At 40.4% G+C, this 22,843-nt stretch overlaps 1 protein-coding gene across 6 annotated transcripts in view; it reads right to left on the bottom strand.

The window, feature by feature from the left end:
• ATP13A3 (ATPase 13A3) overlaps positions 1–21,905 on the bottom strand; it is a 55,572-nt gene extending 33,667 nt beyond the window's left edge. For 2 of the 6 annotated variants that reach the window (XM_050977952.1, XM_030227314.2), the window contains exons 1-3: positions 21,718–21,850; positions 20,546–20,598; positions 1,593–1,686 (exon numbers count right to left, since the gene is read on the bottom strand). In XM_050977952.1, coding sequence (XP_050833909.1) covers positions 1,593–1,643 — 51 coding nt within the window. In that variant the 5' untranslated portion in view covers positions 1,644–1,686; positions 20,546–20,598; positions 21,718–21,850. Of the gene's footprint in view, positions 1–1,592; positions 1,687–20,545; positions 20,599–20,965; positions 21,174–21,717 lie in introns of all 6 variants that reach the window. The other 4 variants (XM_050977950.1, XM_030227313.2, XM_050977951.1 and 1 more) reach the window with 4 other exon arrangements.
• Between the last annotated feature and the right edge of the window lie 938 nt (positions 21,906–22,843).

Consider the following 22,843-nt stretch of genomic DNA (forward strand, 5'->3'; position numbering starts at 1 on the left):
CAGAAATATAAACATCAATAAAAGCCTGACAGAGGCAGATCATCCACACTGTGTAAAACATTTTGTTGCAAGACTGTCTCCTCTCTGCACTACTCCCTAAGGACTGAGGCTGCAACACAACCTGCCTTAACTCTCAGTGAACAGCAACATTTTTGACCATGACACAGCACAAGTCAGCTGAACACTTAAGAGCAAAAGTGTGTGGTTTTGTCAAACGCTGATTTTATGACATAGCATTTAATTAGCTAGCATTCACAGTTTTGAATTACTACTGCAGGCTGAATTTTATACACTCTAAAAAAGCCCCTAAATATATCAAACATCACTTTCTAGTAGAGAATTTTGCTTAGTTTGCCTGACATTTAACAAGAAATGCTACTTTACAAACTCAACACTCTAAGGTTCTGTAACTTGCACCAGTTAGAAAACCAGTTAGTTTTTTTTTTCTCCCATGAAAAAAACCCCACGTTTTCAGTGTGCAAGCACCAAGTTAACTTGATGACAGCCAGGAACAGAAAATAATTTAGTGATTTACTGGACACTGTGTTACATTCCTGAGTTTCACATTACATCATTAGATTATATTTCCTGCTGTAAAAGGGTAATGAAGTTTCCCACTGAGTCCTACCCATTGTTCATACTGACATGAACTTCTAGGATTTTTTTTTTTTAAACAGACTTTTCATTAAACAGTGTTAGAAATTGTTTAAACTCCTTTCCTAAGAAAAGGCTTTTCAGAAGTTTGGTTTGCCACCTTTGCTGATGACAAAAAGCAGAAATATAAAGCCCATTCTCTCTTAGCTCAAAAACACTCTTCAACAATAAAAATAGGAGAGTGAAAGATGGTGAGAGAAGTTAATGCTTCTTTTTAAGAGAAAATAAAATTATTTCCTCAAAAAAATATTAACTTCAGTGATCAGGCCATAAGCACCTCCTGTTCTAAGATGCATTTGCTTACTTCCTATATTAGAGCTGTCTAGTGAAGAACTACTTTTCCTAGCAGGGTGGACAAGGACAGAACAAGAACTTCAGTTCACAGAAACCTATTATTTTTGGAAACAAAAATCCCTATTTATACCAAATGGACTAGAAAAATCCCTATGAACCCCAAGTGGGCTAGAAATTGAAAGACTAGCTGCTGGTACTTTCCCGTCAAAGCTTACTGCTTTGAATCACATTATGAAACATTAACCTGTTTTAAAATACAACAAAAAATCTCCAAGATTTGGAGAGAAGTAACTCCAAAGTTTCTTCAAACCAAAGAACAACCAAACAACCAAAGAACACTAAAATATTAGTAATAACAGAAAAATCAAAACACAACTCACTTTGTTTCCATTTTCATGTGTAAAAGTAGAAATGTTAAGCACCAAAATGTGTTATCTATTGGACTACTGACCTTAACAAAAACCTTTCCTCTCCCAAGACTAATTTCTTAATACCAAATAATATTGCCAAGGATAATCTTATAAAATTGCTAAATTGATTTAAACAGAGACAATTCACTTCCCAATGTACTGCCCCCTTTAAGCAGAAAACCCTGAAAATGTGTTTCTTCCATTGTATAAAAAAACATTAACAGAATTCATTACCATCTCATCTTCCTCTGCTTTATTGACATATTTCTTTTCTTCTTTCTCCATGTTTAGTATGATATGGAACTTCTCAACTTGAGATATGGAAGACCTTCAACAAGACAAGAATTAAAAATAGAAACAACATTACTGATTTTATATCTAAGTTTTATGTTGTTTCAAGTTACTTTCAGTAAGTACATATATAAAACCCAACACCGACCAAATATTAATATTTATCTTCAATTTGCACAGTTACTAGTTTCTAGAAGTAACTATCCAAGGAGGTCTATAAAAGTTTTATGACTGAACATCAGACGAATACAAGTGAAACCCTGCATAAATACCAGGCTTTAAGAGGAGGAAGAAGCTTGTACCAATTTAGCTTGACTACATTTTACATGCAGCAAGCAGATTTTGGTATGTTCTAGAAGCTTCATGCTGGAAATGTAAATTAATCCTATTAAAAAAAAAAGCTTAAAAGAAGTAGGTTAATATTACACATATGTATCCCTCTATATGTAATAGCTCAAATCAGATGCTTTCACAAGTCAGGCTACCCTTCAAGAGGAAACACACAGTACCCCTGAGATCTACACTTCTCATCTGAGCAGAATAAATACTTGCTTAAAAACATTTAGTCCCCAGTTCATTATTTCTAAATCAAGACAAGCTTTTTGGTCAGTCTTTCCCCTTCTTTCCAATTCCTCTACTACTCAATTTGCATCAAAATCTCTCACAGTTGCTAATCTTGAGAGGTGCTTTGAGGACAGATTATGATCACAATTTTCATGAAAAAGAAAAGGCATGGAAAAAATATGGCACTGTCTACAACATGAATGTAGTGCACACAGATCCCAACTCCAAAAGGGGAGAGCTACAAACTAAGGCTAAATACAGTGAGGCTTATCAGAATTTTCCTCATTGCATTAACAAGAAAAATCAAAAGTACCATCTAACCTTTATTTGGGCACCCTTGTACATGTTAATTGTATACAATTTATAATTAATGCACAGGAACAAAAAACTACCACAATTAAAATCACTAAATAGCCAGTGCTCAGCTGCCAAGACATAGATTAACTATAATTCTCTGCACTGACATGGTACAGCTTTCAATTTTATTTACTGCACATAGATAAATCTCTCAGAATACAGCACTTACTACCACAGCTTATAACCAGTCCTCAAGTATTAAGTCACAGCACAAGCAGCTACTCTAATTGTCCTTTTCCAGGCTGTTATTATTAATAAGAACATGTTATTATTAATAAGTAATGTTAATAAGTACAATCACTACCAACCTCTCTGCCATTAACTCCCCAACATTTTCACAAACCAAATCACCAGACTACAAGTCAGATCCTCTCAAAGCCAGCTCCTGGATCCATGCACTTACATTCACGAGCAATGCCAGCTTCAAAGGGTCCCTCCTCCCATCTCCTGCAGCTTATCTACAGCATCATATCCACACGTGTTTTCTGCCACCTACCATCTCCTTAACCCAATAAATGAAGCAGGAACCCAACAGGAAAGGTTTCTTTTGCTACCCAAAACTGGACCTCCTCAGAAACACACACTCAAAGGAGAGAACTGCATCACAACACAAAGCTGAGTCTCAGGAGAGAAGAAGCTCAGTACTTCATAAACTGATACAGTTGGCATTTTGTTCTGAATGGAGGGAACTTGCCAACAACTGCCTCCTTTGATTGGAACATCAGCTCACACTTCCCTTGACTTGTTAAGCTGACAATTTTCTATTGCTATACTATAATTTTACTGCAGATTTATTTGGAAATTAAGCCACACAAGTCATTAAAGTTCTAAACCACACTTTCATTTAAATTGCCACTTTTCTTACTAAGGAGCTTTCTATCCAGTGAAAGATGTAGATAACACATAGAACCAGTTAAAAATCTGTCCTAAATCTACACAGGACTGCTAAGAAAGCTCCTGAGGATAATCTTTGAATTAATTACATCAAACAACTTTATGTACACCATACAAATCATATTTTCAACCAAGAAGTCATGAAATATTCTGTGTATTTACAGAATTATACTCCTAATAAAGTTCAAAGGTCCAGGAAAGAATTATTAGGTTAATCATACTTCAGCTAGTCTGCTCTTAAACAAACACACACTTCCCCACTATGATGTACAGTAAGATCAAAAAGGGTCCTATAGGCAACTCTCCAACCCTGATGGACATATCAAGAAGGAGCCTGATACAGGAAAGCACCAGGCAGAAAATTAAATGTAAATAGCTTCCAGATCTCAACTGAGATTTCCATTTGGCCATTATGGGACCTTATGGGACACCATGGGAGTGTGAGAGAAAAGTGCAATTGCCTTCATTTAGGCAATGGGAAGGAACATCAAGTTGTGGGTCTGAAGAAGTATGAAAGGAAATCTCAGCACTAGCAATAATTCCTGTGATTCAGTAAGCTCTTTGAACAGCTGGCTCGAATGAGACAGGGAATACATGAGGAGAATTAGGAGGCTATTTCTGACTCACATCATTAGCTCCATCTGCATTATTTTATACAGAATCATTTACTGAACAACCTTCAACTAATAGATGTTCTCAACATGGCACATACCACTGGTAATTTTCCATATTAAAGTCCAATTCAAATCTCTAAACTTAAAAAGCATTATAGAACTATTTTCTTCATTGATGGGTGATGAAAATGATTCCTATTCCAGAAGAAAGAACTGCACTCTCCCTCCTATCATATCTCTTCTGGCACACCATCAGCCCAAGCATGTCACCACGAGTTCAAATGGGCAAATTCTTTGTGTCCCACTGCCCTGCTGAAAGCTGGGGTTGAACACCACCACATGGTGCTGCCTCTTTGGGTGACTTCAGGCTGCTGGGTCAGACTGAAAAAACCTTACCAATACAGAAGAGACTTTAGCAATCTGCATTTGAGTTTTATTTCCTTCCTTCTATAATATGACTGGGAATTAAACATTTCACTACTTTAAACCTTCAATTAAAGATTTAAATGTAAACCTTGGTCTTTCCAGACCAAGTAAGAAAGTAGGACATTTTACTAGTACTTGAAGAGAAGCAGAAGTCCACTTGCAATAAGCAATATGAACATGGGAATATCCAAATATAATGTGCCTCTGATGCAAATTACAGGCTGCCACTCAGCCTCTCTCTGGCCTAGGAGGGAATAGCCAGAGAAATCCTCTGCCCCTTTTAACAAATTAAAAATAGCAACCTTTTCAAGAAAGAAGACTTATAACCAATGGAAATGCTGAAAGTTACTATTACTCCACTTATAATTTTTACTTATTGCATTGCTATTGTATAGCTAAGCATATTCTAGAGTCAGACTAGTAAGAAATATCAAAAAGGTCTGTAAAAGAAAAGGCAGCTTGCCACTGAGATCAAGAGACTGAAATCTCTTGCAACATTCTGTAACAATGTAGGTATAAATTTAACAAATGGTGGAGAGATCAGCTGAATAGTGTCTGAACGTTAAGTACTTCTAAGAGCATACACTTGAGTCACAAGCTTAAACAGTAAATCTGCAACTCTGCAAAACACAGTATATAAAAATTAAGTTGAACAGCATTTCCAATGTGTTACTGTCCTGAAGATTGTGCAGCTGTGAGCAGGACAGCAGCACCTGCTGCCTCAGACCTGAGCTGATACTTAAGTCCAAATAAGATACTTATTTTGGAGCTAAAATAAATCACAAATTGGACCACTAAAGAAATTACAGCAGTGTACAGAGCTTAAAACTATATGCATCCCTCACAATCAAGAAAATGCTGCACTTTTTCTCAATTACTACACCACTCCATATTTGTTCGTCTATCCTGACTAAACCAGGATACCAAGCAATTGCACCAAAATATTTGAAAGCAACAAACATTTGTAGCAACAGTAAAAGAGGTGCAAGTTATGGAGCATTTATTAAAGAAATTGTTCTAAAAGCACCAGAGCAAGTCTCCATCAATACACCTGAGGATTTCTGCAAGCCACACTTTCAAAGGACTACAGGCTTATCTCAAGTCAGTTTTCTAACAGCTGGCGTAATTAGTAAACTACTTCAGTGCAAATTTTACCCTAAAAGTTTGATTTTTGGGGTGGGAAGCAAAGAAAATCTTCCCTCTCTTGCCTTCAACATTTGTCCCAACTCCACAATCCTTAAAAACTAAATAATACACATGTTGTTGCCATCTGTTTATTCTTCCAGTTTTTCAATATAAGTGGCAGTTTCATAGCTTCAAGAGAAAATTTTTAAAGTCTGGACAAATTACAGCTCCAAAAGAAGAAACTTTCAATATCTCCTGCAACCACAGGTAATTTAAACCCCAGATTTCTGAGACTAAAAAAAATTATTAAAGCTGAAGTCTTTAATAAAATCCATGTATGGACACACATAAAAAAATATTGAGTCATTAATTTTGCTTGTGCTCTCATGATCTGTCTGCTTAAAATATGTGAGTAAATGTACACATTTGTATCTTAAAGACTCCCTACTTTATTCTTCTCAGATTTTTGTAAAAAGTCCTATGATAACTAATAGTTTCTCTTACCAACGAGCAGTCCAGCAGCTGTCCTCTGCACTTGCTTTTGTTACCATGAGTTAGCGAGGCACTTCTTAATAACGGAGACCCTATCTACAAGGGAAGTCCTGACAAATGAACTATTTTGTCTAAAATCTAAAAAAAGTCTCCAAGGGCTTTTCAAACTGTTATCAAAAGATTAACATATCAAAGAAAATTTGGCACTGCTTGGAATGCCTTTTTTTTCCCTCTTCCCTCCAGAGTGGCCGAACAATTGCAAGACTGTGGCCGGGCTGGCGCGGAGGCTGCGCTTCCAGGCATCAGCCGCCCGGTCCAGCTCCTTCTATTCAAACAACAAATGCCTCCCCGGGAGCCTGCAGACACTCGGAGGGCTATGCACAAGCCCTGATACTATCTGCCCAGCTAAAAGCATCTATGCTTCTGACCAAACCCTTCCTTGTATTTACAGCGCTTGTGAGTGAAGACAACAACATTCATTTAGAGGAGCTAAAGGCAGCAGGTCAGAAATGCAGGCATTTCTCACTCAGCATTTTGCAGTTTATCACACAGCATAATGAAGCAATCACACACACCAGATCAGACAACCTTTAGAGACCGAGTGCTGTAAAGCTAAGAAAGTGAACTTTGTGATTACCTGAACATCACAGAAACAAGGTACTTTTCTGTACAAGGCAAGGCTCAACCAGCTCTGCTTTGGTAACAACACAAAAGGCAAACCAAGAGACAGCAAGGCAGACAGAAAAACAAGAGACATATAAGAGAGGCCAAACTTCAAATTCACCTCTGTGCAAAGATTAATACAAGTAAATCTTCCTCAGCACCCTATGTAATTACTCTCAATAAATAAATCAAACAAAGTAAACTAATACAGGAAGAAAATTACTAACAAAAAAAACCTGACTGACCTGTCTAGAAAACAACTGAACACAATTCCTATTCCTGACATCTGAGCTACTGTCCTAGTGACTCACCGGGCTCTCCTGGGTCCAAACAGGCTACTAAAGGACTAAAACTCCTCTTACAGAACTTATTTACAATAAGTACATCTTCCACTAAGAGCCACCTTACACCTCCGGTATTAAAAATTAAGTTTCTAAATAGGTCAATGTCATGAAAAGCCTTTCATATTTCTGACTAAAAAACACCTTGAAAGTCATCATCTTCAACTGTATCCCAACTAGTTGCCAAAACACAGGGGGAAAAAAAGGGGTTTTTTTGCAACTTGAAAGCCAAACATTAGTCACTCATAAATTCAGAATTTCTACACTTTAGAGCCAAACTTTCAACTTTTTACCCCAAGAAAGAAATCAGCCTCTTTCTTGGGGTAAAGAAGATTTCTTCTTTGCCCCAAGAAGAAATCAACCCTACAGGGGAATAGACCTTACAAAGGCAATGTTTACCACTAGGGCTTATTCTTGTTACGGCACCATGAGATTCACACACACTGAGATGATTTACCAAACAGTCCATTTTTTCCAAACTTTATAGTGAAAGTTTTTGGGATTCATGCAATGGGCCCAAAATGGTGGTAAAAGAATTGCTACACATACACAAAACATCAGCTAATGCTCAATCTCTGCCATTCTGGCAGCAATGAAATTAAAACTGAAGAAACACTCAAACTGGAAGGGCAGTAATGGGCCAGGAAGAGGAATGAATGTATCTTCTAAGAAAATACTCCACCTGAAAATACATCCAACTTCTTAGGAAAGGTGAAAACTCAGCCTGGGCAACAGCTGATCATTATGAGAAAGGGATGGCAGTTCATTTTCCTTGACATGAGGAAATATTTTCCTTGACACAAGGCTAAGAAAAAAGATTATAAAATGCTTACAAGCATGTTCTTCTCAAAACATATTTCATAATATGCTGCACATGCTAAAAATCAATCCCCCAAAAAAGCAAATCTGGACACAGCATTTCCAGCTTGCAAGGGATGAAATCAACGTTCCTGTGCACAGTGTCTTGGACATAAGTCCTGTATTTACTTTCCAGTCCTTGTCTTTTACATAAGATATCCTACTTTAGCATCTATAAAAATAATGTATTATTTCCTAAAATTTCTCTACTGGCAGCTTTTGAAACAAGACAGGCAGAACCTGCAGCCACTGAGAATTAAAGAAGTACCACTTTAATACATTTGCAATTAAAAATCTTGAAATCTACTCAAACAGCTATAAGAAAGTTCTACTAAAATGCACCTCATGGCCTCTTATCACCAAAGAGTCTGTAATCAGGATTTACCATTAGTCTCTGTCCATCCTTTAAGGAAAGAGTTTCTCAGTTGTTCTTTTTGGATTCTCAGTCTCCAAGGAGCTTCTGTACACAGGTATGCCTGCACTCTGCATTTTTGCTTCTCTGATTCTGCCTCACTGTTGCAGGTAGCCAGGACCAGAGCCATGGTGTGTGCCAGATGGATTTTGCTACACCCTGGACTTGGAAGATCCATGTGTGATCAGCAGCACAATGCCAAAGACGTCCCACACCACCTGGCAAGCCTGACCCCACATGAGAGAGCCTCTTTGCCTGTCCTAAAACATAAAACCCATGGCACTCAAAGGCCTGGGGCTATCACATTTTTGTGACTTTAAAAACCAAAAGGTTCTGACTTTTGCTTCAACATGCATTACCATGAGCTTACACACATAATGCACTTGTAAAGCTTTCAGTATTATTTGAACATATCTGTATTTTTACAAACATGAGGTTTACAAACACAAGAGATCTCTACTTGAGAGGCAGCCTCACAGAAGAAATGCACCTTACAGAAATGGGAGCTGAGGCAGTTACAGCTCTCCAGTACCTTGCAGCTGAACCCTTAAACACTAACTTATCCACATAATGTACAACAGATGCTCAGGTAAGACACGCAACTAAAATAACTGTGGAGGATCAAAAATCCTTCAGCTGCATTTTGAAAGGAGTTAAGGTTATAATTTGTACTACAAACAAAGCTTAACACTTTAGTCAACTAACCAAGCTCTAACAATAAGAATGACATAATAGTTTAATGAATACATGGAAATTTTACAAGTACACGAGCTAAATTTTAACAAAGCCCTCCACTCAATACCTATTTTATCACTTCCCATCTTAGGCTTTCTGTTATAATACAAGCTTTTGTTTCTGTGTTTAGGCTTAAGGAAGACCATTGTATCCAACAATCACCAAACCAAAATTGTATTTACATTTGTAGAGTGTATTCTTTGTAAAGTATACTTTTTGCAGGCTGTAAGAGCAATTGCAATGTTTATAATAGAGTACAGGCTACATTAAGGAAAGATAATTCTACATCTAACAATAAATTCAGTATGTCAATTCATTATGATAACGAAGTACTATGGCCAATACTACACTCAAAACTTACTTTCTAACCAGTCTTCAGATCATTATTTTCAGACCACTTAGAAATTTGTTATTAATATAGCAGCAATGAAGAAGTTGAAGATATGTTGGAAGAGAATTTAGGAAAGCTGTTGGTCATCTCAAGGACAATTAGTCAAGCATTTTACCACCTAATCTTCCCACCATCTCATTTATCTTACTTCAAGCAGCAGCAATTCACATTAATGAAAATTTTCAACTGGAAACCAAGCACCAAAAATCACAATCACCCAAAGCTTGTTCCCACTCTCAGGCTCACAGAGACAGTCTTTACCCATTTCTTTTCAGATTTCTGAATCTCTTACCTAACTGACATGAGAGAAAGAAGACCTGTCCCACAGTCAGGGAATCCAACAGAGCATCCATTTATTTTGGATGCTTATTAGCTCTTTTGTCTCTGGGAAGAGTATACCAGACATTTGGGTTAGAATTCACAGACTATGTTTTGTTTGTTCTTGGAAGAGAAAGTTAAACTGTTCCAAATATCTTGGGTAAGGCATGGTGCCATTACACCCAGCATGAGCTCTCAAGCTGAGCACTGAGGCTGCTTCCAAAGAAACGTTTTTTTCTCACATGAGGTGTGAACTTCACTCAGCCCTTCTATGTGATTAAATAACCAAGACTATTCTGGCTGGATAATGGGGATGGCAAAGATGCCCCATCCCAGCACCAAGAGACCTGCAGCCATTCTAGTGGAGAACTGGGAGTCTGAAGACCCAGACCCAGCAACAATGGGTCCTTTCAAGGAAGCATTTCCCCTTAGGGGCTGTGCCAAGAGCCCAACCTTTCCTGTGTGGCTGCCGCCTTATTGTGCAATGTAGAGTATCTGCTTCCTGGGATATATTTGCTTTTGTAGTATGGATGCTCAATAAAAGGAGGCAATGACTTTTTTCCTCTTCCTTTTAAATTCTTGGAAAATATTTCTGAGGTTAACATAAGAACATTTGAATCAAATTTCTCTTTGTCTGCAAGGAGATCATTAAGCACAACTAGACTAATGACAAGAGATGAACTTTCCTCTAAAGTTTAGACATTTAAACTTTTGTTTCCTCAGAAGCACATATTGTGGCATACAGCTATGACTACAGCAGTCATACTCATCATAAGCAAGCAATTGGCTTTCACATCTTCCTTTCCCATCCTAATCATGACTTAATACCTTTCACTGCATTCAGCACAGCATTCTCAGACAAAGCAGCAGTATTTCTTCAGTTTCATTAAGTCAAAATGCAAAACTCAGATATCCTAAAGTTCAACTATGTAACTACTAAAAGTACACAACACAAGAGTATATTCCTGAATAACAGACTGTACTAATTATACACCAAATTGTACTAATTTCTAAAAAAGTATTCTGTAAGAAAATCTGTACATTAAACCAGGGGGTTCTACTGATTACTGAATGCACAATTTTTTAAAATAGTCATAATAAACTGACACAAAGTTTGAAGTATGTGGTACATTCACTTAACTTAGATCAGAAACACTTCAAGGAAAAAACTCTTGTGTACAATCTTGTCAATCAATAGAAATACTGTGCATGACAGAAACTGTTAAAACTCTAAATATAACAACATTAAATATTAATGTTATAAGACTGTACAGATTCAATTTAAGATGTCACATATGACAATTTGTTTTGATCTCAAATTACAGTAACTGAAATAATTAACACAAAAATCTCCAAACAAGTTCCATTCCAAGACTGGATTACATTACAGGACAATTTTTTATGCACAGAAATTTATAGAACCTGAAAACTTAACTCCTGAAATTGATTAATTTACGCTCAGAACTACCATATGAGGCAAGACAAAAAAATCAAGGGGGAAAAGTTGCAGTCTCTGTTTCCATGAAAAGAAGTTTGACAAAGGCAAGTAGAGAACAGACATGCAGGACTGTAATATTTAACTCCATGCCTCCATGCCTGTAATGTAAACCCTGGCCCACATCCATCTGACTACTATGTCCCAGTCATTCAGAACAGTCCTACAAACCCAGAAGAGCTTCAGAGATTTAGTAAACAGTTGTATTTCAGAGAAGGGCTCCTACAATCCATGAAATTAAATTAACTCCCCACATCCTACTACAATACATTTCATCATTGCCTTAAACAGCTCTGTTTAAATGACACTATTCAGCACTTCTGTGCCCCTTGGGAATGACTTCCACAGCATCAGCAGTGGGAGACATCTCCTGTGTAATGGCAACAGACTGCAAAAATCTGACAAGGGATATCTCTTCAACTGCTGCAATCTTCTCAGTCCTAATGATCATCAGTAAATGTCTTGAATCTTGCTTCTCCCATAAGTAATAGCTTTTGCTCATCAGTCCATTTATAGTTAACTTTTATCCTGCACACCTACCTTAAAGGAGAATTCTGCCTTAACATATCTTGCCTAGAGCAACATTTTTATCTCTGATGGAAATACCTTTTTTAGAATTTTTCTTTCTTTCCTAGCTATGAAAAATTTTATAACAGTATTAAGAGGTGTAACTGTATCTATCTATTCCCCCATGAGGAGGAAAGTTGCCTTAAAAGCAAGACTGAAATGTTTCAAGTATGTGAAGTGTATCAAGGAGTGCTTTTTCCTCAAGCATTGACCTCACTAACTGAAATATCACCACTGTCTGGCCAAACATTCAGAAGTAGCCTCTTCCCAGATAGCTCTAGTCCAGATGCTGGACCCAGCTTTCCCCCTTCAGCCTTGCTTTTCCATAAATGTTAGGTGAAAACTGAGGTCAGCATACTGAAGTACCACTGAGGACTGCCACAATTTCACTTATACTAAATGCCCAAGTAGCTTTAACTCCATACTCTTTGTATCAGTGGCATGGAAGAACAAAAAGGCTAATAGAGCAACAAAACAATGGGCCAGAAAGGTCAGATCAAATGTGCATTTCTCCTGCAGCCAAGGAGACAGTGACATAATGATGCTCCCCCGTGCACAATCTCCAGTCCCAGGGACTTGTAGTTCAAGAGTTTCATGAGCCAAATACCCTATCATCTTATTTATTACTAAGAGGATATTTCCTGGTGTTTTAAAAATTATTTTGTGGCACATTTTAAGCTTGCCATCATCCTGCAAAGAACTCCTGAATTCACAGAGGATTCATTTTGCCCTTATTTTGACCCTCAATCTATTAGCTTTATGAACATATACTCTGGTTTCTCCTTGCCTTCAGCATTCAGAAAAGCAAACTGCCAAACTACTTCATCTCAATATAAACAAAATAATCAAAAATGTTTGAAAAAGACTGAGGCTCTGAACTACCTCCTTTCTATAGGACATTAGGAAAGGAATCAACCACCAGTTACTATGTTTTTACTATCTTTCAGGCTGATGTTATAGGTACCAAGCTCTTTTTCATAGCTGCATATACTACCACACTTTCAAAATGGAGAAACGCTAACCTAGCTAAAATCAAAATTAGTAACCAAAGAATGAGGATGTTCTCTGATACAGGGACACATAGATATAAAACATACTCTTCAGGAATCCAGCAAAGGTAAGATGGGAGGATAGAGCAAAACACCACACAGATGATTCACCATAAAATACTGCCCATCAAACTTAGCAAACTGTCTGCATATAGCACAATGTCTGCACTACCAAAAATTAGCCTCCAAAATAAACAAGCTTTACAAAAAGTGAACTACTTCCATTAAGCAAGGACAACAAAAAGTATTTTCTGAGAGTGTACATCAAAATATTCTCAACCCAATACATTGCTGTGTTGACAGTACCTCATCAACCAGCAATACTGTCTTGACTATAAGGCTGCATGAATTCTGCCACCACACCCATCAATGGTACATACAAGTGTTATCAGACTTCAGCTACACAGACAATTCTGGCATTTAAGATACTATTTCTTCACAGACATTTATGCCAGCAGAGGATGACAGCAAGCAGGAAACTTTGAAACCTTTGTTCCAGATGCAAGGGGCAGACTGCACTAATTCAAAATACTCTGCTCTGAAACCAGGGAGCCAAAGGTTTCTGTGACCTATTCCAGCAATGGACTTATGTGGAACAGCATCTCCAGCAGAGACAGCCACTACTTACACACCAGAGAGTCACTACTGAAATGACCACAGGATAAGAACTGGGGTTACAAATACTGCCAGCATAGCAGTACCAGCTTAAGGCAGAAAAGCCCTCCATAATACATGCTCAGAATGCAATCATGCCAACAGTCTCCCTACTTAAAAAAAGCTGTATCATTCTGGGGAAGGGATTTTGCTGGGTAATGGAAAGGGTGGCAGAATGAAGAGTGCTATGAGCATAACTCCATCTGCACACTACTGAATATGGACTCTGTCAGGCTGACAAGACCATAAGTTATTTTCCATTGTGCTCTCACCCGACAAAGGCATGCAATTTGTGTGGTGAAATTTGTGTGTTCTTATTTTTGCCTGTTCATTACTAAAGTTATTTCTGCTGGAGAAGACAAGTTCATTAAAAAATGCAAATTATATTTCTAACAAAAATTAAAATTTGTAGATGAACTAAGGAAAATTAAGAAGTTAGGAGCACAAGTAGACTTTCAACCAATTTAGACTGCACAACAATGGTTTTCCAAGTGCTCCAGTTCACTCAGACACATTATATCTGCCTCTGTTCCAGACACATGCCCTTCACCACAGGTTGATCTCACCCAAGCAGCTGAAGGCCATCACAACAGTACAACTGTAAGACAGCAGAAGCTGTGTTTCATCTATACACTGCTGGCATTTAAAGTCTGGCTGTCTAAATTGGACTCAACACCATTACCCCCCTCAATATTGCCAGTATTAAGGCTCAGTAGGCTGCCTCTAGCAATAAAACATGGGTATGATGCAGGAAAATCATGTCAAGACCCTCTCTCAAAGCACTACCTAAAGTTTTGTGGTCCTCACCAAATGGATGAACTGAAGATAGGGTTAATCTAAAGAATGCAGTCTGCAAGACTGCACATTTGACAGCCCTTTTATGTTTCCATTTGAATTACCAGTTGGTCTGAAAAGAACTTTTTGCTGGCTTGTCAGATCTGGAGTACTGCTCTAGTGACAGAGGCACCACTTTCAGACAGCAACACCCTCAGCCAAAGACTACTCAAGCCAGTGGAACAACCCTTTGAATTCACTGGACGTTGGATCCAGCTTTCACAACTTAGTGACAACAGCAGGTATGTTGAGAACCTTCCATGCCTGTATGATAAAAACAGATCCCCTGTTTGAGAAACAGAGGTAAGAAAAATTATCCCTCTGCTCAGAGAAAAAAAATCTCTAGCCAACAGTAGTAGGACTTTTCAGGAAATTAACCGGCACCCAACAGTTAAACAGTTCAATAAATATTATTACAGGGTAAAGGTAAAGTCAGGCAGGTAATGCAACTCAACTGTACAATCTCCCCACCAGAGGCCAACCATTATCCCTGTCATTGACCTTTAAGCTACTGCTATCTGTCTGCTGCTGCACTAAATGCAGCCTCCAGAAAGAAAGCTCTTTTTATTGATGATGTGAAACACCATAGCAGATCCTAACTACAGAGTTCATGAGGGTAACTGTACTTTTCTTCAATGATTTGGAGACATGAGATGGCAGTGAAATGCACAGGATTAATTGAAGTGTTTTCACCCACTGCAGTTACATTACAAATCAATTGCTGAAATAGAAGGATTAGCTGGATCCTTTGTTTTGCCACGCAGACTACTGCAGACAATCAAAAGCAATGATAACAGTGCATAAAAACAATGATATATAAAACAGCATGGCTACACTCCCAGTTGGACCTTCCCCTTTGCAATGGGTACATCCTCACGTAGTGAGGAACCCTGCAGTGGTGAATTTACCACAGTATGGGAACTGCAAAGAGATCCTCAAAGCCAAAGGTGGACCTTTGTAACTATGGATGAGAAACATTATAAGATAATAAAGCAGTAATCTGAAAGCTACCAAGACTACTAAAATGAATGGAAATTCATCAGTGCTCTGCTAGGTTTAACTCACACAGACTTTGCTAACATGCAGTACCTCCACCACGGAGGTTTAGAACATCTTGACAGCACAAGAAACCTCACTCCATTCACAGGAGGCAGCATCCAAGGGAAAAAAGTAATCCCAAACACCCTATGTTTCCAAACCAATACAAGCACCACAGCTCTAAACAAGATCTACACCCACATGATAGGACCAAGAGACTGACAAAAAGAATCCTGTCTATTTCTCCCTCACTGGCTCAAACTTAACATCAACTAAAACTAGAATCTTACAAAATGAGATGAAAGGGACATTAATTGTGAGTTTAGTCTATTCTCCAACCTAAACCATATACCATTCCTTCTAAACATACAAACTTGTTCTTCATGGCCACAAGTAAAGACATTTTTAAGTTCTACATTAACTGTGAGAAATGTTGAAAACTTAATTGGTGTTTTCTGTGATGAAAGTTAATCCCACTTCAACCTGCCCATCATGGCCACTGAAAATAGCATTTCCTTCTTACAAATCTTTTAAATACTTCAAATCTCTTACATTCCCCCTAAACTCCTCATCTCTTGCCAAAATAACTTGGATTTTCTTCCACATTTATGAAGTTGTTTCCTCAAACTCTGATTACTCTCATTTCTCTACTCTGAACTCCTTCCAAGTGGTCCAAATTCTTCTTGAATCTTGGCACCCAAAACAGATGCTGTCTGCACAGACTGTACATCAACAGCAAATAAAGCCAATGGATTCCAACTTTACGTCTCTCAGACAATACTCCTGTTTAAACATCCCAGTAAGATATTTGCCTTTTCTGCAAAGCAGCATGACACTGACTCATGTTCAACTTGTGATCCAGTACACCCCCAGGTCCTTTTTCTAGTAGCTAACCAGTTATTCTTCACCCTGCAGTTCAACAGCTGGCAATTCCTGCCTAAGAGCAGTACCTGCATTTGTCCCTACTGAATGTTGTGTGATGTTTTTCAGGTTATTTTGAACTCTCATCATGTCCTCCAACACAATCCCTGGGAATTTAATAAGAACATTTAATCAGCCAGCTGACTAATATTTTCATTAAAGGCCAGGACCCAGGACAGAATCCTTCAACATAAGTTCTCATTTTAACACCAGGTTGTTAATTACAGTTCTCCAGAAAGGATCATCTACCCCCAGATCATGCCTCCATTTACTTATGAGGCCATTAAAATGAGGAAAACCTTTTTAAATCAATCAATTCAGGAGACTAAACCTCCACTGCTTCTGCTATAGCCACTGAGCCTTCTGCTCTGCAGTAAAAAGGTATCAAGACTTCAGACACAATTACTTTTCCCACAAATCAGTTCATGCTGCTGTATCTTCCAAGTACTTGAGAACAGAATGTTTGCTTATTAATCTCAACTGATGGAAAAACCTGGGACAAACTGAACTGTTAGACTGTAACTCATCTTCCTCGGCTCTTCTCCTTTGTAACTGTCTGAAGACTCATCCTTTGCCATCTCCTAGTACTTCTGAGTAGTTCTAGATAATATTTTTGAGCAGTTTTAAGAATTGTACAGTGAAACTCATCAGGGCCAGTTGACACAGAAACATCTAGTGGAAGTATGCTGTAGTGTAAAGTATTACCTTGTCAAAAATATTCGTAAGATTAAGCACCTGCATGACACTATGTGAAAGAGAAGCAAAACAGGCACTAAGCCCTTCAGATGTTCTGCACCTCCTGCAGACGTGCTCTCCCAATCAAATCAAGTGAGCATTTCCCAATCTTCCTACTACTACCAAGATACTTTTACAGGTAGCTTCAGACTTTTATGTCTCTTGCTACTTGTCATTCCATTTGCACTGTAGCCTTTTTGATATCTGTCAATTTCACACTTTACATGTATTTTCTTCTTGCATCCCAAGCCAGTTAAGCTGCTCTTACTACTGTTTCTCAAAAGCCTTCTCATTACACTGTTCTCCTATCCTTTAAAAGAATCAGCTGTAATTTCACAGCCATTGACATTTATCACCTTTCATTTTGACATCTTCTAGCTAGAATAAAATCTGAAGGAGCTGCCATTTTTGTTACTGCATGCACCCTCTAAACTGAAAATATCACTGCCATATAAATTTGCTAAAGGTCAAAAAAAAAAGAGTTGTGTATTTTGATTTTGAAGGATGATCTTTCAGTCTTAAATACCACATAAAAAATCTCAATCCAACTAAAAAGTAATGGACTTGCTACCAGTTCTACCACCACATCTAAAGAGCTGTTTTAAGATGAACAATGCAATGCCACAATTCTAATAAAGCAGAGCTACAAAAAAAAAGGGCCAAATTCTATCAAATTAAAAACACACAAAGAAAAAATGCAATGCAGATAATTCTGCTAAGTTTGATAGAATTATGAATGTGATTGACACTGCACCACTTCAGAGCAATCAGCAAGATTCCACAGCCAGGGAGACCCCTTCCCAATCCCAACCCCTGCACAGCGCTCCATGAAGATGGTGCAGAAATGATACATTTTAGAAAAGGAGCTGCAAGACACAGAACTTCAGCTCTTTGTGCAAATCACATCCATACCTCCTTAACAGAAACTGTGAATCACCCATCCTTTTTTATTTAAGCCTGGTTTTCAGCTACCAAAAATTAAAGTTTACCATCTTATTTCAATCAGGAATAAAGGAGCTGTAATACAGCTACAGTTTACTATAGTTTACAGTTTACTATAAAATGAACTTTTGTTCTCTGCTATGCAGATTATTTAACAGAGGAAGCAGCTTTTTTTATGAATGAAAACTATTTTTAGCTCATTGTGTAACAGTGAAAGGGAAACATTTTAGCATTACTGTTATTTAAAACATTTTTTTCAATGTTTTCTTGTACAATTAGGATTTTTAAACTAGGATTTGTATTATATGAACCTTCTTATGCTAATCAAAACCATATCTAAGCACCAGTCAGAATGCTGGGATGTTTTTTGCCACTGAAAGCTGACAAAAACTACTTATGTGCACAACAACACGACTCCAGATCCAAAGCAGGTTTGACAATAGTAGATGCCATGCTGTGGAGACCAGTAATCCCTGTCCAAAAAAACCTGCACTTAAATACAAGCTCTGTTCTCCAAGGCAGAATTCTTGCAGACATTCATGAGATGAGCCTATACACAAATGGCAGAACACTGATGTTCACATCACACTGATAAGGTTTGGGCACTGAGAAAATGAAATCTAAGGAAACCCTTTTCTTCTAATTTTCAAACTCAAGAGTTTTAGAAGATTTAACTAAAGGACTTTTTTTCACAAGACAACAAAGGAATGACACATCCTCTCTCCATGCCAGCTACCATCAGGTTCTGTCCTGGGGTGACTTTATGATGCTGGCACCCACTGTCTGTCTACCACACAGACAGTAAATAAGGAAGGTGTACAACCATGCTCCTTGGTCTGCAGTTGAAGATGCTTAAGCACAGCACTCAATTGAGACATTTATCACAACAGAAATAATAATTTCTACAACAGACCTGGGACAAGCTAAGTCAAAATAACCCCCTGCAGCAGATTTCTGTGGTTTACAGAAATAAAGCAAACGCTATCTGAAAGTTTCCAGAAAAAGGAACAAGGGTGCAATGGTCAAAATGCTTGATGAAAACCTGACCTTTCCATGTCAGTTCCCAGTTCTACTACTGATTTCCTCTATGACCTGGACACTCCACTTGGACCTGGCTTTAACAATATAAAGGTATTTTACTTCCACAGAATAAATGGAATTTGTCTTCATCCCACTGAAAATCCATGTCCTGTTGGCTGTTTTATACTCCCCACAGAAAACAGTAGGATAGTACCTCCTCAAGGCAAACGAGAAAATATAATCTTAGGGTTCTATGTCAACACAGACATTTATTTCCTTCTTTTTAAATAATTTCTTAGGAACACAGCAAAATAGCTTGTGTAATGTGCCATGCCTGTCACATGGCAAAGGAGCAGAAGAGGACTGAATCACAAAGTTTCTCAATCACTCAGACATCATGATGCAACTTCCCTTCCTGCTAGGCAGCCCCCACGCTCCCTTGGAGGCACTGCAAGCTTCCTGACCAGGCAGCTGGGACTTTTCACTCCCCTCTCTCAGGTTAGGGATGAATTAGTGCCTACCAATGCCATGAGGTCCTCCACAGACTAGCAAGAAATGAATAACAAATACAGGAACAGATGCCTGATCCTAGAAGATAACTAACAAAAAATTAAGTGGGGAGAGCAAAACAAGCTCAAAGTCTAGACAGCACTACAGGAAGACACCAAGCAGAGCTTGGAACAGCCCCACTGCTCCTGGGAGGTATTTGGGAAAGCAGCAGCTGCTGTCCAGCAGCTCTGCTGCAGTCTGCAGAACTGCTCAGACCCCTTTCACTGCTTACACCTCCTGGTTTCACAGAGAGTCAGCCTTGACCAAAACCAGTTAACAGAAAGATCTCTCTTGCTCATTTTCTGAAGCACTTTAAAAACTGATAACCTTGGAGCACATTAGTTTTTCACAGCTGACCTAGGGCTCACACTGGAACACTCGATGTAGCCAGAAGCCAGTGTTCTTTCCCACAGGTGACTACACCAACAAGAGATGACATTTTTGTTTCACTAAATCATGATAATGATATGCTTCTTAGAAGTCAGGAGGGTTAGATCAGTACCAATCAATTTCCAAGTCAATTGTACAGCTCAAAGTTTACACAGCATATTTTCTTTAAACTTTGTGAAACTGTACTTTAGTAACTAGCCAACAAGAAAAAGCAGCTAACAAAAGCAGCAGTACGTAGCCATCAGTGTCATGCCAAATACCAAGACAAACATTTCCTCAGTAAAGGTGTAATAAAGATACACTGCTGTCATTCATGACACTGACACAGGGACATTAAGTTTATGAGGACCACACTTACACCACAGAGTAAATTTAAATAATGCCAAAAAACCTGTTTCTCACAAGACAATCAATATTCTACAGGATGGAACAGCATACAAAATGCTAAGAAAAGGTAAAAGTAGGAATTCTTTCAAACATGATGGAACTGATGGCTGAAAAATATTGCTAACCTGTCTGAAAGCCAGTGGATGGACAAATCTCATACATACAACAGCTGAGTCACCTACAATGAAAAACAAAAAAACCAGTCAGAGTAATGAATAGATTAAATGAAACATAATCTTGATTGCCCCTGCTAAGAAAACACCATACAATTGCAGTGAGTGCATACCGCAAAGAAAACACATTAACGAATTCTAACTCAGCAACCTCAGAGGAGGAAGCAGCCAGCGTGGCCAGACAACAGCACTCATGTTAGAACAGTTGAGAGTCAACCATCTCCCACGGCTGGAGGCTATGCTATCTCAGCTTCCTGAAGGGCTCCAAAAGTCTCTTCCAACTACAGCACCTGCAGGGATACACTGATCCCAGCAGGTAAGCCAGAGCAAGCTTTCAAAGCCAGTACTGTAGAAACTCAAGTTTATCTTCACCTTCAATATCAATTCTGTTAAGGTTCTCAGTGTTTAATTCACCTAGTAGCTGTTTATCCCTGAACAGGCATAAACAGGCCTCCTCTTAGGGATGACGCAGTGGCTGTCAGAGGTGCTCGCAGTGCGAGATCCCCGGCTCCATAGCTCAGCTGATGGAAAAGTGCTCCGTAACCTTTGTCAGCAGCAGCAGATCGCACTGACTCATGTGCTGAAAAAAGGATGAGACGCACTGAGTCCTCATCTCGGGCTGCGAAAGTTTCTCTTTGGTACGCGATCACCAGCACTTCCCACCGACCCCGCCACTGCAGAACCCGCTGACGTGTGCCCAGGCGGCGGAACGCGCGCTCTTCGGTAACCGGGACCGCCGGCACAACTGCGGCCCGGGCTGAGAGGACGGAGGAAGCGACACGGGAGAGCTGCCCGAGCTGCCGAGGGGGCCCCGACAGCCCGGGTTGGCCCCCGGGCAAGGCGGGGGGGCGGCCTGGCCTCTGGGCCGCCGCAGCACGTGTCCGGACACCGGCGGCCGCGACACGCCGGGCGCCCGCGCTCCCGGCCACGCGCGCCCCAGCCCCGGGACCCGCTCCACGGCACCGGCCCCGCCACAACCCCCGCGCCCGCGCCGGGCCGCCCCGCGGGGGCTGCCGCGGGCGGAGGAGCGGCCGGCGCGGCTGAAGGGCGCTGCCGGCGACCGTGCCGCGCCCGGCTCGGCGGAGACTGCGAGCGCTATCGGAGGCCCGCGGACCCTCCCTCACCTGCCGGGCCGTGCCGTGCCGTGCCCGCGGCCCCACTCACCGGCGGCCTCAGCGCAGCCCCATCGCCGGCGGGGCGGGCGCGGGACCGGCACGGGACCGGCGCTCCCCCCCCCACCCCGCCCGCCGCGCGCGGCTGCCTCGCGAGGCGCGAGCGGATCGGCCGCCAACCGGCTGCACGCGCCGGGCGCGCTGAGCGGGGCGGGGCAGGGAGGGCACGGAAGTGACGGCGGCGCGGCACGCGCCAGCGCCGCTCGGCGCCGGAAGAGCGGGTGTCGCGTGGGACCGGGGGCGGGGCCGGAGGGGCGGGGCTTCGGTGGGCGGGGCAGGGCGGGGCAGGGGCGGGGGAGCACGTGGGGAGACGGGTGGGGGACCTGGATATGGGGGACATGGATATGGGGGACATGGATATGGGGGGACATGGCTGTGGAGGGACATGGCTGTGGAGGGACATGGCTGTGAGGGGCTTTGTGGGGCAGGACAGAGTGGGTCCTCCTCTCAGCCTGACAGAAGAGATCAGGGATCTTTCCTATTGTCCTATCTACACCTGCTTTTAATAATCCGTCCCTGCTTCTGTCAACTGCTCAATTTTGAAGGGCACTGCAAACTATTTAGATGATTTGTAAGCCACAATAGAATCTATATTTATTTTCACATGCTATTTTTTACTAGTAGTCCTTCTCCATTGCAGATGAAGGGAGACATTGACTGTTAATCTCATTGCATGCAACCCCAGCAGTGACTGAACAGGGGTTACATCCATCTGGCAGAACATCACATCACCCCAGCACCACTCTGGGCTTCCCGTGACAGCTCCAGTGACCCCACCGCTCTGTGGTGAGTCAGCCCAGCATGGGAATCCAGCAGGAAATTCTGACAGTGATGGAAAGAAAAGGCAGTTTTTTTGTTGGCCCGGTGAGTTGATTCACTCATGTGACCACTGTTTAAGGGAATGAGAGGAAAACAAAATGAGAAACCTGCCCCTTCTGGCAGCCACCCACACATAACGCTGAGCTGCTCTGACTCAAATCAGATGGACGCCTTCCTCTACTCGAAAGAACCCAAAACCACCTATTTTCTGTTAATGTGCCGACTCTACTGTCACAGTTTGATTCTCTGTTGACTGCAC

This window comes from Serinus canaria, chromosome 9 (genome assembly GCF_022539315.1).
Source record: "Serinus canaria isolate serCan28SL12 chromosome 9, serCan2020, whole genome shotgun sequence".
Taxonomy (NCBI): Eukaryota; Metazoa; Chordata; class Aves; order Passeriformes; family Fringillidae; genus Serinus; species Serinus canaria.